At 42.0% G+C, this 16,893-nt stretch overlaps 1 protein-coding gene across 7 annotated transcripts in view; it reads right to left on the bottom strand.

Annotated features, from left to right (window-relative positions):
* Positions 1-16,893, bottom strand: part of CELSR1 (cadherin EGF LAG seven-pass G-type receptor 1) — a 161,566-nt gene that overhangs the window by 56,567 nt on the left and 88,106 nt on the right. For all 7 annotated transcript variants that reach the window (XR_013774130.1, XM_079304738.1, XM_079304733.1 and 4 more), the window contains exons 4-5: positions 12,629-12,744; positions 9,924-10,012 (exon numbers count right to left, since the gene is read on the bottom strand). Coding sequence is in view for 6 of the 7 variants with exons in the window: in XM_079304738.1 (XP_079160864.1) it covers positions 9,924-10,012; positions 12,629-12,744 (205 nt within the window). In the remaining variant the exon portion in view is untranslated. The remainder of the gene's footprint in view (positions 1-9,923; positions 10,013-12,628; positions 12,745-16,893) is intronic.

Below are 16,893 nucleotides of genomic sequence, written 5' to 3'. Positions count from 1 at the left end.
CCTTTAAAACCTGGGTGATGTGAGAAGAGTAAGCACTGAACAGCCTTGCCAAAAATGAGGCTTCCAAAGGAGGAGGGACTCAGGCTGGTTTTGCCAAGACACAGTCCCTTACTCTGCAGATGCTTTCTGAAAAGTTGCTGCTTGTGTTTGCACATAAAATCACCACCACAACAACCAGTGTTTTCAGGTGGTGTTTGCAAACTCTGTGAGAGCAACAGTTCCAAAAACAGGCGTGGGAGAGAACAAGCCAGGCACTGGGTACATGCTTTCCCTCCCTTCCCCAGTTGATGGAGAGATTTCTCAAAGCTGTCACTGAGAGCTGAGCTACTCAGTGCTGGGGAGCAGGTCACACTTTACATCTCAATGACCTCCAAATGACTTTCACTGCTTTACACTTTAATTTCCCGAGACACAGATTTAGAGGTGAGTTATTTGTTATTTTGTGTCAAGACAATGGAATGCCGCTCCACAGCCAGATCCTGATTTCCTTTCCCAGATATCAATCACTTCACACTTACCCTCTACCAGAAAAAAAAAAAAAAAAAGCAAACAAAACACCAACAAAAACAATTACTAATTGAAATCCACATGAATAAATACCGGTGGAATTGCAGGGAGGGGCTTTTAAAGTCCAGACTCACATATCTTTGCTCTGCAAGGGCAGATCTACTGCCCACCCCCCACTCCTTTACACCCACTAACACCTGCAAGGGCTTCACAACCAGCCAGAGCAAGAAAAAGTAAATATTAGCCAGGCAGCCCTCCAGTGCTTTTCAGGAGATGTTAGGAATGTAAATGGTTGCCATAGGCCAGACCAAAGTCCCTCTGAGGGAGTGGTAGATGCTGTGGAAGTGTGTAAGAACAGGGCAAATGTGCAGCAACATTTCTGTTTTCTCTAAGCTTTCCACCTGCAATACTGCAGGCTGGAACTCAAGGCAGGTTTTCACAGGATTCTGTCACATTTTTTGAATCAATGGGACTCGTTCTCATCTAATCAATTTTTTGCTTTATACAACCACAGAAGAGAACCCAGTGAGTCCTGCTCAATAACATCACTTGCACCCAAGCAAAAATGTTTCTTTAGAAAGGGAAATACCGACTTGATTTAAAGATTTCAAGGGACAGCAAGAACATCAGAACTGGGGGGAGGTATATGAATTCTAATCAGAATCTGTCAAGGTTCAGTTTCAATATAGCAAATCTATGGCCTTACCTAGAAGAGGACTTCCACTGATGATCCACTGGATTTGGGTGGAAGAGGATGAATTTGACCTCAGCAAGGATGTGAGTGTCTGAATCATGAGCCAAAAAGCCAGGAAATGACTCATAAATGGAACTATTTTTTTCTGAGATTACCTTTTCTCATGGCATTTTAAAAATTGAGTTCTGAGCATGTGGGAAATGACATCTTTTGCATTCAGACATGAAGAACATATTTTATGTGTTTGACTAGAATAACATTCTGAACTTTAAATGTAAAATGCAAAATGCATTCAGTAGTAAAAAATCTAATTTCTTTCCTTCCTCTAGTTGCTTGTAATTTTAATTGCTAGGGGTTTTTACATGGCCATGCCCAGTAGCACCTAAAATACATAGTACAGATAAGTAATACAAATGCATAGCTACAAATTCCTCATACTCTCATATTGTACATGAGCCTCCAGCACTACCCACCACATCTTTCACCAGTATCCAATCCTACCCACCAAAAAGCACAACAATCTGATGATACAGCAACTTCTGTTCTTGTAAGAAAGTTATGAAAAAAACTGTTATAACCTGCTTCTGGCTAGCCACCTTGGTATTCCAGTCAAATTTCCTTACCCTCTTGAGCTGAGAAGTAAATTAAACATGAATGTCTTTCAGGGTACTGCATAAAAATTTTGGTTGAGACTAGAAAAGAAAGTGACTTTTACACTTGAAATGCTTTTTTGCTTGTAAAGCTGAAGAAACCCTGGTAACTTTCTCTGTGAAGAACAGGCCCCCAAGGTACATGGGTTAGTACAGCTAAGTCCTCAAAAACTTCAGCTAAGGAATTGACTGTGGATATGTTCCCTGTGGGTTTGGTGTCCTGCAAGCTCCCCTGTGCATTAAGCCATGGCAGAACTTTTGATCCCATAAAAATGCCGTAGAAGGAAAGGCATCCAGCACAAATTGATGATCTGGGGAGCTGTACCATCCACTCTCTGCTGGAAGTTAGCACCACCACCTCCTCCTTGCCATAACACACTGACCTCTACACCCTGCTGCACATTCTGCTATTAAACAATTCACAATGAGATAGGTGATAAGGAAATGATAAAATTGGAAGAAATGTGCTTAAATCTTAAATAAGAATGCATGGTTTCTTTTAAGAGGAAGCACTACATTGTAACACACTTTCTGCCTTGCACATTTTAGAGAGCCTTTAAAAGATATATTGGCATTTCTTAAGAAATATTATGAATTTTGGTTTTCAAATGCCACAAAATTCAATTTCTTTCTGGGAAAATATGCCCAGAGAAGTAGGTTGCTCCTAATTGAATAACACTTTTGGTATTTCCAGTACCTCCCCACCTCCTGGTTTGCTTGACACGGCAATTACTGTTCTGCATTTTTCTGTATCAGACAATATCAAACAATGCTGGAGCAGGTCTGTTTCAATCACAAATGCTGTAAACACAGCAAGCCAATCTGAGCCAGCAAAATCCAAACTCTGGCAATGCCCACATCTGATCAACAGTGGCATTACCATAATCTTCAACAACTGCATTGTTTATTTAGAAAATCTCCCTCAATCCCTTAAGTAACAAATTAGTCTGGGAGCCACCACGAGGATTAACTTCAAAAATTCTCCCTCAGATCACAATTACATCTGCTCAGATGTCACCAGCGATAGACATTTGCATAAGTCATACCCAAACATTATTGCTAATTGTTTTTCCAGTTATTTGACTTTTGTTTGGGTCTGTCTTTTCCAACCAAGTTACAAAACTCAGCACTCAGCTGGGCAATCCTGCTCTGGTGTGAGAGGTGCTCTCCAGCACAAGGGGTAAAATGCCAAATACCCACCTAAGAATTTAATTGCCAACCACTTTTCCTGACCGTTCAGATTAAGAAGCAAACGATACTGGGTGGTGTCCTGGATACTGTGAGGGCAGTGTCTTTCACCCAGGGTCCAATGACTATAGTTATGCCTAGCTGGTGGCAGCTATGTGGCTTTCTTCCAAGGAGCTGGCAATCCCTATTCAGCTGCAGGCATGTGCCTGCCTCATAAATCACCCACAGCGCTGGCAGCCTCGTTGGCAGGCTCAGCAGGGAGACCAAGAGCTGAGCAAACAAGGTGTTTGTGCTGGAATGCTCCCACGAGGTGGGAGTGGGGTGGCACAGGGAAGCCTGTGCTGAGCTACTGCATGATGCTGCCTGCTGGTCCTGGGGCAACAGAGTGCTGAGAACTCAGAACTTGTAACAAACATTGGTTCCCTTTGCAGGAAAGAAAGCAGCAACCAGTGCCACCCTTGTCTTTTGGCACAATTGTCACAGTCTGAGTTACACTACAATGTTGTTGTGAAAGGCACTCTGCCTTTTTTCTTTTTTTCCAAGGCAAAGTAGCAAAATCAATTGTCAGTCCCGGATACAGAATATATTTCCATAACAGGCAAATCTGCCATCATCAGAAAAGGTCTGTGTTTTCAGAAGGAAACCAGATAACCTATCTGTCAGCTCCAAAGGCACCTCATGCAGGAGCACGTGTGCCAGAGGCAGCAGGGTCTGTGCTTGTCTCTGCAGCAGATCATCAGAGGTGGCTGCACTTATCCCACCCTGTTCAAAACAAATCACTACATTAACTCCCCAACAGAGACCTGCACCACTCCCACTGCCTGTGACTGCCTGTGCCACTTGTGCTTTTGCTCTTGGATTAAAAGGCACATCCTGCCTGCCCATGGCAGGGGATTGCAAGTGGCCATCAAGCTTCACCTGCCCACAACTACAACAACACACAGCCCTGCAGATCTTGATTTTTGGGGCATGGCTGTGTCAGCCCCCTTGGTGAAGGGTGGCTGCATGACACTTGGTCTCAGCTGGCTCTTGGGGGGGAGAACAGGAGAACAGGGGTGGACCCAAGTTTTTAAAACAAAAAATTAGCATGTACATCCTCAAGTTGTTCAGCAGCTCTGTGCCCCTGGCCACTGTTAGGCAGCTGTGTGACACAAGCTCCCAGAATCAAAACAGAGGCTCTAGTAAAACAAAGGCAGTGATGAATGTTAGAGATTTTTGTTTTAACATTAAGAGCACTGACAGATACTATCTTCAGGTATGCTCTTCATTTATCCCCCTTTGGACACCTATATTCACAGAACTTAATTCCTCTTTCTGACCACCATACTGCCTGACTAGCTACAGAAACAGCATTGTATGAAACCTTGACCTGGCCTGGGATTGCTTTTTTTCTTCCTGACTTTTCCTCTATGACCCTTCCCTTCCTTCCACTTTTTCCTAAGTCCTGAGCAAGTGAAGATAGGATCTGTGTCTCTGCTGTGAACAGCTTCATCCCAAGGCTACCTGAGCTGGCAGCAGTCCCAAATTCACACCATCCTCAAGACCCTCAGCTGCCCACAGCTCCATCTGCATCACAGCAAAGCTCTGTCCAACGGTGCTGGGGAGCCACTGAACAAATGGGGCTCACTGAGCTGCCCCAGATATAGAGGTGGTGGGTTTTGCCCAGAGGCTACCCTGGCACCAACAGCCAGTCTGTGGGCACTACGAGTGATCCACAGTATGGAGGATTTGTGGATGCAGGCTTCAATAAATAAGCTCTGCTGCTTCAATAAATAAGCTATACAGGCATGGTAAAATAACCCTTCAGGATGAGCTTTGGCTGAGGAGCCCTCAGGTGAGGGAGAGAGCTGCTGCTTCCCACCCACCCGCTCGCCTGCTGAGCAAGCACAAGGGGAGAGCTGCAGTACCCACCCCAGCTATGGAAAATAAAATAAAGTGGGGGACTTGGCACTGAAACACAGGCTATTCTGGCACCTCTAAACAGCTTTCAGCCAGTGGATGAGGGATAAAACCTCCATGAGATGGGAAAGTACTGGCAAACTCCAGTGCATGAGTGGGCTGAGAGCTAAATCTCTACAGTGTTAACTCAGTCTTCAGTGATATTCAAGCTGCAGCTTGCCCTGATGAAGGCCAGTTAACTCAAGAGAAACCATCACTTACCACAGGAAGGAAATTTTTGATTTCATATGTGAGTCTAATTGAGAGCAATGCACCTCCTGTTCTTTGAATTCACAACACACCAAAGATCAAACCTAAGCAGCCCTCACTTCTTTCAAGTTTATCTCTAACTGAAGAATTTGCCTGTTTTCTCCAGCAGCTGTCTTCAGGCTAAGTATAGGTCTGGGTTCTGCCGGGTGAGAAGCACACAGGGATGAGAATCAGCAGGTCCCTACTAACTAATCACTCTGAAGGGGTGGGCTACTCCTAAGACAGCCAAGAATCTGAAACAAAAACCATGGCACGTCTCAGTCAAAGACATTCAAGGAGGACAGCTGCTTACTGTTGATTATCAGATAGGAGAAGAAACCTCGTCCCAGCAATGGAAAAAGAAAAAATTTGTCCTGAATAGCTCATCCTAGGAGACTGTAGGTTCAAGAGAGTAGAACAGTGGAAACACTCTCCTAGGCACCCATCACTTTACACCTCTTGATCATGGAAGTGGATCTCATCACAGACACTGCCTAACAGCACACAGAAGTTGTTACTTTTGTGAGTCATTCAGTGAGTCATTCAGGGCTTTGTTCGTCCTAGCCCCCAAAATTACTGTACTGCACATCAGACACTCACTGATAGCTTGTTTCTATATGCTTTTCTCAGGTTTTCTGTCATTGAAATCCTGTGCTCCCTTAAAGAGATACAGAAGGACCTTCTGCCTGCAAAGCGTAACGTCCTTAAGCAACTTGGATGTCATAGACGTATAAGTAAGATATAATATGCAGAGCATATAAATACAAATATACAGGTACATGCCCTCTACAATTAAAGGAACATGTCCATACTCAAAATATTTTTATGTTGTGCAAATGATGAATTCTACCCTGAGGTAATGAGTCAGGTAAAATATTAACATAAGTTTGATGGTATATCTCAAATTCTGAGCAAAACTGTGATTTATCAGAAGTTTGGGAGAGTGGCTTGAACTTTGCACTTAATTAAAAACATCACTCACTACTGAGTTCAGTAAAATCTGCTGTTTCAAGTGCTACCTACAATCATACATGATCCTGTATGTGCAATGAATGCCAAGCAGCTCACTGATATCATTGCTATTGAGTATCATTACCATCAAACATGGTTTGCTCCTGTTCCAAACAGTATCAGCATGGCTAAACCTGGTCACTGTCACTCATGCTGGCAGGCTCAGGAGAGCCAAAGGATGAGGACCAAACTCCATCAGAGGCTGACTGCATTCTCATCACCTGGAAAGGCAAATAGGGCAGCTGACATTGCTGCATACACCAGTTATCCTGTGGACAAGCAGCAGGCTGTTCCTACTATTTTTGAATCAGTTTTATTTACCAGGCTGATATCTTCCCTCTCCTTCAACTTTTCCTTCCAAAATAATTTTTAAAATTCCATTTCTTCTAAATTTCTTATCAATATATATAATACCTCTTGAGAAAGCATGTCACCCACGGGTTAACTTTAATTCAATACCTCCCATTGATTTTAACTGCTGCAAGATCAGGACCCCACTAAATAATGTGTTTGAGCTAGCAGATTCAGCAAGTGGCCTTCCTCCCTGTCTTCCTCCACTGTCAGCAAACATCTATAATGGCAAGTAACAGGTAAACTGATACTTTGCTACTGGGAAGCTGAAAAACTTCCAATATATAACTGAAACTAGATAATGGTTATAAAACACTCCTAGTTCATTCCTAGTTCTGCTGTTCCCTAGTCTTATAACTTCTAATTCCTCCCTCTTGGTGTCTTCCCTTCCAGAAATTCAATACAGAGCCAACACTTAGTACAGTTCCATGTGCTTCCCTCAGGCACTTCTACTGAAACCAAATGTGTCAGCTGGTTTCCTCCAAGGTAGGGAGCATCCTTTTCCATCACTACACAGTTAATGAAATGCCATTGCTTCCATTCCTCTGATACAATCTGTTTCCTTACTGCAATGTTTTACAGTGCTGGAACATAGCAGGATTGGTAAGAAAGCATCAAATACTTGAGCTGACAGTGGTTTGATGTCTTTCTGAAATACAGTGGAACAAAGCCAGCTCTGGACTTATCTTTTACTGATGAAGCTCTCCAGTGCTTGGCCCCAAGTGGCAGGGGAGCTTCATGATATGCAGCTAATTCTAAACCATCACTTTTCAACAACACTAAGGATAAATATTACCAAACATATAATTTCTGAGCTAAGAACAGAAAATACTTTACAGGAGTCGATTCTACACTTGCTCCTTGTTTCATTATGGTTAGAAAACTGATTTTGTGCAGGGTGACTTTGCACACTGCCAGGATGTGAATATTAAGAAAATAGCTGCTGCTGCTGAAGTTTTTTAATGCGAGAAAGACAAATCAAGAAATTGGATCTCTGTGGATATCTATGATGATTATGCATTTCCCATAGACAAATCATCAAGAGATGTCTAAAAATGAGCAAAGACCAGAAATGCCCCAGTCAAACAGCAGAATGGAAAAAGGGGTGAGGACTAACAAAGGAGTGCTGGTGGAGGTGGCCCCTGTGGCCCTGCTGCCAGGAAAAGACAGAGGCTGACAGGAGAGAGGAGAGTCCAGAGGGCCTGAAGTGAGAATCAAACATGAGCCAGAGACAGGGAGGAGGGAGACAGCTCAGGGGAGCTCTGCATGCTCAGAAAGGTTGGGCAGTGTCTGAGCAGAACAAAGGGGCCATATAGACTTGGGATAATTAACTGACACTGCAGAAGGATTTTGGAAAGACTGGAAGGATGCAGTACCTGCAAACTAATATGTGTCCATCATTTAAGGAAACTCTTAAGTTTTGGTACTCTATTATTCAAACATCTCAACTGTGTCAAGTTTAGACATAGCATCCCATTTATCTTGGCACAACTCGAATCCCTAAATTATCCCTGTCTTTTCAACCTCCTCACTGGAACTTTACTTCCAGCCTTGTTAAAACATGAAGTAGCCAAAAAACTGCTGTACAAACAAATACCAGCCAAGGAGAAGGCTCAGCCCTGGGGCAGGGCTGCAGAGCTGCCTCCAGCTGTCCCTGCCCTGCAGCACCCACTCCCTTTTCACTGCTGGAGAGCTGGCCCAACATGTGCCATTCTCAGATGTGCTGGGAGCACGCTGAATACGTACTGGAGAGCATATCCCACATGTGCCATTTACTCAATACTGCCAGCTCCCCCCTCCAGCCCAAATTTAACCATCCTGCAATAAATGCTGCTAAGGGAAGGTGATGACCTCAGTCTCTCACAGGGACAGCAAAGGGCACAGTGCTGCTCTCCACACAGTGACCCTGCTTTTCATCACTTTCATGTCACGCAAGTGGCAAAGGCAGTGAAGGCAGCAGTGTTTCCTGGTGTTTTCCTCTGCCCTCCCTCTCTGCCCTGAATTTTGTCCTGTTCAGTGGAGACTGGCTCATTTCACTTCAAAAAACTGGCACAGAATAAGAAAATGATGACAGGACCCATGTGTTAACAACGAGAAAATACCAGCTGCTGACATGGCTCACCTACCAGCCTGGTTAAACCAGCAAGCCCTGAAAATGAGGCAGGGGTTTATTTTTAACATCTGTGTCACATCTCTTTGCCTTTTAAAGAGCATTCCTCTGCTGCTCAGGCCCCTTATCTGCTCACTGGCACTTCAGTGGGCTGGTCCACCAGCTCTCCCTGCAGCTGTGCCCAGGAGCCTGAAAGCTGGGGTGTCCCTCCACTGCCTCAGCAAGTGCTGTTCACAGAGTAATCCTCTAAGAAATAAGCACACATGGAAGCAGAGGAAGAGCTTCACAGTGTCCACAGATGTGTGCATGGCAACACACCAAGTTTTGCTCTATTTCTCTGGGCTCCAGACAGCAGAGAGTATATTACATATATTGAGCACAAAACTTAATTAAGGTTTTTTGGTTTTTTTTAAATATAAAATACTAATAGAAAGCTTTTCATTATCTTGATAAAATATCCTTAGGCTAGGAGATCCTATCTAGGAGTCAAAATAAAATTTTAATCTTCCCATTCAAACTGCCACACAAACTGTGATGAAAGGATGTAGCACTGGGAAATAAAGAACTTGCTGATCACATTAATCCTTCATCTTCCATTCAGCTTCCTACACCAGTATCCTGTTTCCTTTTTAACAGCCAACAATGCTTCTCTATTTCTTTATGTGATCCCCCAAAATGCTACCATGTCAGACTTAAAAGCAACGCTTCTTAGTCACTAAATAAACTCTTTAATTTTTGTTATGGTTTATAGAAGATCTCTGACATCTACCTGTAAATAGTGACACTGTACACTCTAAAAGCCTGCTTTCTGGTTCATCATGAATGGCTGCTCTGCACAGAGAGCCTGCAATCCTTTTCATTCAGTCAGACTGAGCCTGTGACCAAGTGGCAAGGACCAAGGGGGCAGCTGAGGGACAGGAATCACAGAAACTGAAATGAAAATAGTTCCAAGTACCTGATGGTTTCCCTAAGAGTACTAAAAAAAAAAAAAAAAAAGTCTTACATCTAGTTTTGCCTTCCTGGGTCAAAGCTCAAAATTCCTATGAGACAATTTTTGTCCCAGGCAAGGTAAGCATGACTAGTACTATTTGTGCAGAGCTGTACCAACGTGACTGGTTAAACAAATAAAATTCAGGTCACCTGCATATATCAGGTCAGAGCTAGATGACCCACACCTCTACTGCTGTATAAATAGCAGGGTTATCACCAAGACAATTAGCCTTACCTTATTGTAGTACTGCACCTGAACCGAGTGCCACTGCCCATCGCTGACCCCTCCCGCAATGAACGGCGCCACTGTCGTGGTTGTCTCCCCTGCAAAAACAGGCAGAAGGGAAAAATAAATGAAAAAACCATCACTGCAAGAAACACAGACTCTCACTGGACAGCATGCAGCCACCTTGCTTCATCAGGGAGGAATTTGGGTTTGTCCTGCAAGTCAATAAATATCCCCAGTTTCATGGAGTTACTCTGGTGCATGAAAACCAGCTTCTGGCACATTTGGGTGAATTATGTTGTTTTTTATCATGTTTCTGCAAAGTGTGGTAACAGATGCACTGGGTAGATACAGCTATTGATGAAGTGATCAGCTGAGGGAGAAACGTACCTGAATTTTTCTGCACTTTTGTCAAAAGCACTCTTTGAGGGTTTTTTCAGTATAATAAGTATTGTGACGGGATATTTTGTCAGGGAAGGGAAGCTATTCCCTGTTAGAGCTGAGGAAGTGAAATCCAAAAGTACTCTAGTATAAAACCCATGGTAACATTGGGCTCAGCAAAATTTTACCAGTGATTAATGAAATTATTGGCAGCCTTTCAGTGTTTAAATTTGAAAGCAAGAGTTTGCCACTGCAATTGGAAAGCTGAAGCTTTTAAGCCAGGACTGAGTCAGCGGACCCAGCTCAGTAACCAAGCATATCTGTTTCGAGGTAGCAGCAAAATAAACATTCATGTTGAGAGTACATAATAGACCTGGCACGAAGAAGGGATTGCTCTTTTTTTTTTTTTTTTCTTTTTTTTTTTTTTTTTAACAGTTGGAAAATTCTACATAATAAACCACAGGAAAGTAACTCCCCTGTAAACTAACAAAGCTCATAGTATTGTTGAGTTTCAAAATGGACTTTCAACCATCTATTTGCAACAAATATCTAAGGCAAGTATTATTCTTGTGTCCCCTACTCTCTTTAACTCCCATCCCATTTATTTTTATTATTTAAACAATACATATTTCAGCTTAACATGTATGACATTCTGCTGTGATGGTTTGTATCACTTAGTGATAAAATCAATACAAATAATTGAGCTTTTTATTCAGCTATCAAGTGTCTGCAAAAGGAATATCACTGTTCTGCAATCCTTTTGCTCTGCTTTCTGTGAAAAAGTTGTTGCGACATGTAACACAGTGAGATCAGGTGTCCAAAACTTGTACTGTTCGTTAAAAGCCACTTAAAACTATAAAACATCAACCATTCTCCTTAAAAAGAAAATACCATTTGTAATATGCAGGACCAGACCTGCTCTCAGGTGCAGCAGTGCAAATCTAAATTTAGTTTCGTGTATCTTAAAGGAGTTCCTTCACATTTAAATGCATATAAGTGCAAGCAGAATTTATTTTTTCCCATTCATCCTCGGGGTACCTTCCAAGCAATTTGATTCAAGTTTAGACAGGTGAAGCAGAGCTACAGAAGAAAGCACATCTCTCTGCAGTATGCTATTTCCTTACAATAAGCCATTCAGAAACCTGCCTTAAAATCTAATTTGGACAACTTTGAGGTAATAAAGGGGAAATGTAACTGGATCTCTTCAACCCAAAGAGCCCACATATGCACTTCAGCATCTCTGGTAAATCAATGGGGTCACACAGGATTTACCATGGGCTCTGAGGGCAGCAGCCATCACTGGTGAGGAGTGTGCAACACCATGTGGGCTGTGCTTCTGCTTCTACGGCCTCACTGCTTGCAATGTCTCACTTTCCACAAAAATAAAACAGGAGTTTGATTTCAGCCTGCATGTCTATTCTGAATACAGATAGTGGGAAATAGCAGGATTATTTCCTGAATTATGCTGCCCAATACAAAGGCACAAACATCTCACTTGATGTACATATAACTCCACTTGACTTACAGGACAGCCCTTTCCCTTTCCAGTATAGGAAAGTACCTTAAATACCTAAAAATACCAATTTGTCTACACTACTGTGATTTCATAAAGTCACCAAAGCCTTGCACTGAAAGCACAGATCTGCTTCTGAGCATATGTCCTGCCTGAACTCTGCTTGTCAGTTCTCCCTGCTCTCTTCTCCTACAAGCACAAGACAACACTGGCTTAGTCCTAGTGCAGAAACAAGCAAATCCCAAAGCTGCCACTTGTTTCCTGGCCCACTGTAGCAATGAGCGTGCAGTTCTCCTCAATTCATTGTCATTTACAGCTTCTTCTGAGAGCTGGTGCTTCTGCAGTGCAGAAATGCCTTCTAGAGACAGCATTGCTCCTCCCCTAATTCCTAATGAATGGCAGGCAGTTTTCACTTCTGCTAGCTTTTCCTTTGGCTTGCATAGATTTTTTAGATAACATTTATGCACCTATGTTCCTCTGATAAACACACATTTATTGCAGTATGATAAAATGAAGTGTCATTTAAGCAAACATTGGCATGGAGGCCAACATTCAGGCTAGTGCCAATCCTTTATAGTAGCCATAAACTCTGGCTTTTACAACTGGTATGTTGACAAGCTCCTGCCTAGGACAGAGAGTGTAATCTCACAAACCACTACAGTCTGGAGCACACCCGGCATCAGCTGTTTACTGAGCAGTGCCAGCCAGTAAATTAATGAGGCAGCAAACAGCCATATAAAATCACTGAAGTGTATTTCCACACGGCTCGAGAGGATGCCCTGAGCTCAAGCAGAAAGGCTCGAGTCAGCTGAAGGCTCACCTGCAGAGAAGGTGAGCTGGATCTGCTCCTCAATGATCTCCAAGGCAATGAAGTCGTGCTTCTCGTTGAAACGCCCATTGTAGAGGAGGAGAGCGTTCCTCTCCCTGGTTGCAAACCTACAACAGACAGATGGAGTCGGTTTGTGCTTAACAGCTTATGGATTAAAGACTGATGGTCAAGTCACTCAGAAGAAAGACAGCATTGTGTTCAGCAAATAAACAATCCTTTGAATCAATCTTCAGACAGAAAATTGTAAAACTGAGGAGTCAGCCACAGGATAAATCTACTCTTTCACAAGCAACAAGGCAAGCAGATGGAAATTACAGAAATCTACCCTGCAGAGATCTGCTGACCCTCACGAGGACTAAAATTAGGCAGACACAAGATGCAGCAGCAGTATCTGACACTCACCAAACAGTAGCACTTACTACACTCTGCAAACAGTCTGACAGCTAGAAAGCATTTTCACATCAAAGGGGGGATCCTGGCTGCCTGCTGGCTGTCTCAATGCTACAGAGTCCTAGGACAGTCATCAACTGAATAAAAAAGCCTGATGGGGAGGTAAGGGGAAAGAAAGATAAGAGCTTCTTTAATAATGCCATGTAGAAAATCAGAGTTAGTCAATCAACTGGAAGAAGGAAAATAAACACTTAAATAATTTCACTAGATCAGCACCAACATGTACATTTGGGTTTAATTTTTCTTGTGCTACTAATGTGGGGTGTATCTTCCTTGCAGAAAAAGAGGCAACCCCTCTTTTAAAAAAGCCTTGTGTTTGTTTTTTTTTTGTCAGCACAGAACATTTTTTTCAAATTTCTGCTTGTTGTAAGTATTTTATAATTTTTAGTTGAATTCTCTCATCTCTGGAGAATTGCACACAGATTTCATCTAGTCAGAAATGCAAAAAAAAAAATTATTACACTTCACATAAACATTTTTACAAATATTAATATTAGATAAAGAGAGAAAAAGAGAGAAACCATGGGAATTCCTTGTGTTTCCCAATGGCAATTGAGTCTGATTTTGTATGTTGAACTTCAGAAAATATGCCTGATTTAAATTAACCCACTTTTCCTACAAATGAATGAAATACTGAACACAGCTAATGAAAGTTGTTTTCCAAAGACACAAGAAATGACTCTTGTGCCTGTCATATCATGTCTAATAGCAAGATTCTCATGTGATGCAACAAAACCTGCATTTCACAGAATGGAAATGAAACAGTATTTTAAAATACCACAGTTGGTATTTGTAAGAAATTGTTTCAAAGACAAATTATATTTTTTACCAGAAGTTGTTTGTCAGACATGCATATGTTATGGATCACACTGAGTATAAACCTTTCAGAATTTGAGCTACATGGAAATAGGAAATTTTATTAATATATTTTTAAATGTTTTTGAAGGATAATGAATTGTTCTGGTTCAAAAAACAGAAGTCACAAATTGGATATTTCCTGTAAAATTCAAATTTCAAAAGTATGCATTATAGTCCATCGAAATATTAATCAATGTTTTGATTACTTTCAATTTGTTTTAATATGCATATTTATTTCTAGTTTTATTTATCATAGTATATTATACAAGCAAAAGACAAACTAAATTAATTAGAACAATACTATTGAATTATATCAATATTATCAAAACGCAGATTTAATTTTCATTTTTTACCATCAAACATTTCATCTAAAGGAATACAGTTCCTGTAAAGCATTTTCCAAGACTATTTTTTCATGGATAACTGCTTCATCTAAATATTTTGATCACATCTATTCAGAATATATATGAGCAAAGGAAAAGGGAGTAACACTAATGGTGCTTCTTCAGTGGGCAGGAAGATTTAGTCTGGTAACAATAGCAGGAAGTTTATTTCTGTTTGAATATATTTCCTCATATTCTTATAATTTGAATTTTAAGCATACCATAATTTTAAATATTAAACCATTATTTATTAAACTATTACATTATTAAGCTATTATGGATATTTCTTTATTTGTGCACAGTTCCATTCTTTGCCACTAGTCAAAAGCAACTTTTGTATTATACTCATTGTTAAAAGCACTACTGCTTTTGAACTTGTCTGGTTATAACCCACCAGCTGGGGGAAAAAATACTGTTTTTTAAGAGAAGGGATATGTTTCATTTCATGACACAGGAAACAAAAGACTCTCTTTCTTACAGAATTTTGCATAAATAACGCAAAACACAGTGTCTCTTGGAGTGAAGCAGTAGTTAGTGCTGGAATTAAGCAAGGAAGATACATAATATTGGGAGCAGAAAGAAATGTGTGATCAGTAACCTAAATACTTTAAGAAACATTTTAGTTATGAAACTGGACAATGCAAATATTCTGCTCCTTGTTAGGAGTGGGTCATGAGTCACTTGAGCCTGAGGGAAACTGGACATTCTGGGATTTTACAAATCCTCCCAAATCACAAAATACATAATGGCAAATGATCATCATTAGCATAAATAAATAAACATATATAAATAATAATAAGAATACATTTTATATATATAGTAATAATTTCCACAATAAAAGCCAAAGAAATAGCTAGTGTAAATAAAAATAAACTTCAGGTATGAAAAGCTAAATGTGTCACCATTCCAGACAATGTGGGATGAACCTCATAACTGGCCTAGAATTCTTACAGTCACACTGAGTGGACTACGTAGAGTTTAGCTCATAACTAAATAAGCCATTGTCGTTCTAAAGATGGTGAAGAAACCCTGGTGTAAGGATTACCTTTGTACAGTACTTTGCTATTTCTCAATAACTCCTACACAGGGCATTTGAGTCACTTTAACCTGAAGCACCCCAAACGTCAAAGCTCTCTTTCCAAAAGCCTGAAAGATGACACCTCCTGGCAGAGGGGACAAGTCGAGGCTAGTGAGGCAACTCCGGCTGGCAGCCAGCCCAGACCGCGCCTTTGTTTGCTCTCAGGTGGGTCTGACCAGCCCAACAGAGCCTTCTGCTCCTCAGCCTCTCTGTGTGCTTACACCTGCTGCTCTAAAACAATCTTCACAAACTCTCCCTTCCCTTGGCGTGTGTGCAAATCACATCTGTGCTTTCTGGTTTAAAAAAAAATTTCAAGAGCCCATAACATTTTGACTTTAGGATTAAGGCAGATGCAAGATAAAATGGTAGAAATCATAAAATGAGAGAATGGTTTTGGTTGGAAGGGACCATAAAGACCATCTAGTACCAAACCCCTGCCATGGGCAGGGACACCTTCCACTAGACCAGGTTGCTCCAAGTCTCATCCTGCCTGGCCTTGAACATTTACAAGGATGGGGCATTACTTACTTATATTAACAAAAGCATTACATGAGGAGTCTCTCTGGGATCTTAGTTCAGGAAAGTAAAAAATGCTAAAGGACAATACTCAAAAACATGCTGTAAAAAAGTGACCTGGCTCCTGACAGATGTGAAACACCAGGTAATGGCTGGATGCTGGAGGGGACAAGCCTGAAGCCTGTCTGACCTCCCTGAGCACTTTCTCTGGACAGATACACAAACAGATCTGCTCTTCCAGCTATCAAAAAATTCCCAGCTCTGCTTTTCAAGGTCAAGCCTAACACATTTTGTGTTGTTACTCACGGTCAGCTGTGAGAAAAAAAAAAAAAAGTCAATCCTGGCCAGCTAAACCATGGGAAAGCTGCAAACCCACCCCCTCCCAGAAAAGAGACATCTGTGTACCTGGAGCTCTGGCTCCACACCAAGCAAAGCCCATGCCTGACCCAAGAAGTCTTCTCCAGAAAGGGGTTTGTCCCAGGTGAGGGAGAACCCTTGCCCGTGACGTTATCATTGCTTGTGCCTGCTTACCTGAGCTCCCCCAGGGCAAAAGGGCGAGCCCAGAAGACAGCCCAACACAGGGATGTTTGGCAGATGGGGTGGGGATAAGACTTATGCCTGGGAGTTGGAATGGGACCTGGGTGTGAAGGCCAGAAGGGGCTAAGTGAGCAGCTGGATCACTTTGGGATGTGCCCAACCTAAGGCTGGGGACCACTGGAAAGCAAGAACCTGAGAAGGACCAGACTATGCTTAGCCATGGCCTGACATGCCCAGGTCCTCTTGCAGGTGGAGGAACAGGAGATGGGGAGAATGCTCCCAACAAGGAGCACAAATGGACTGGGTTGGGCTGAAGGTCAGGAAGCCAAAGGCCCAGCTAGTAGAAGTGACAAACTCAACATCCAACCCAGCACTTCAGCAGCTGAAGGCTGCGGATGGGTGGCCAGAGTGGTCCTGGTGTCCCTTCTCCCCAT

Source organism: Erithacus rubecula, assembly GCF_903797595.1.
Source record: "Erithacus rubecula genome assembly, chromosome: 4".
In the NCBI taxonomy this organism is placed as follows: Eukaryota; Metazoa; Chordata; class Aves; order Passeriformes; family Muscicapidae; genus Erithacus; species Erithacus rubecula.
This window is presented reverse-complemented; position numbering and strand designations above follow the sequence as displayed.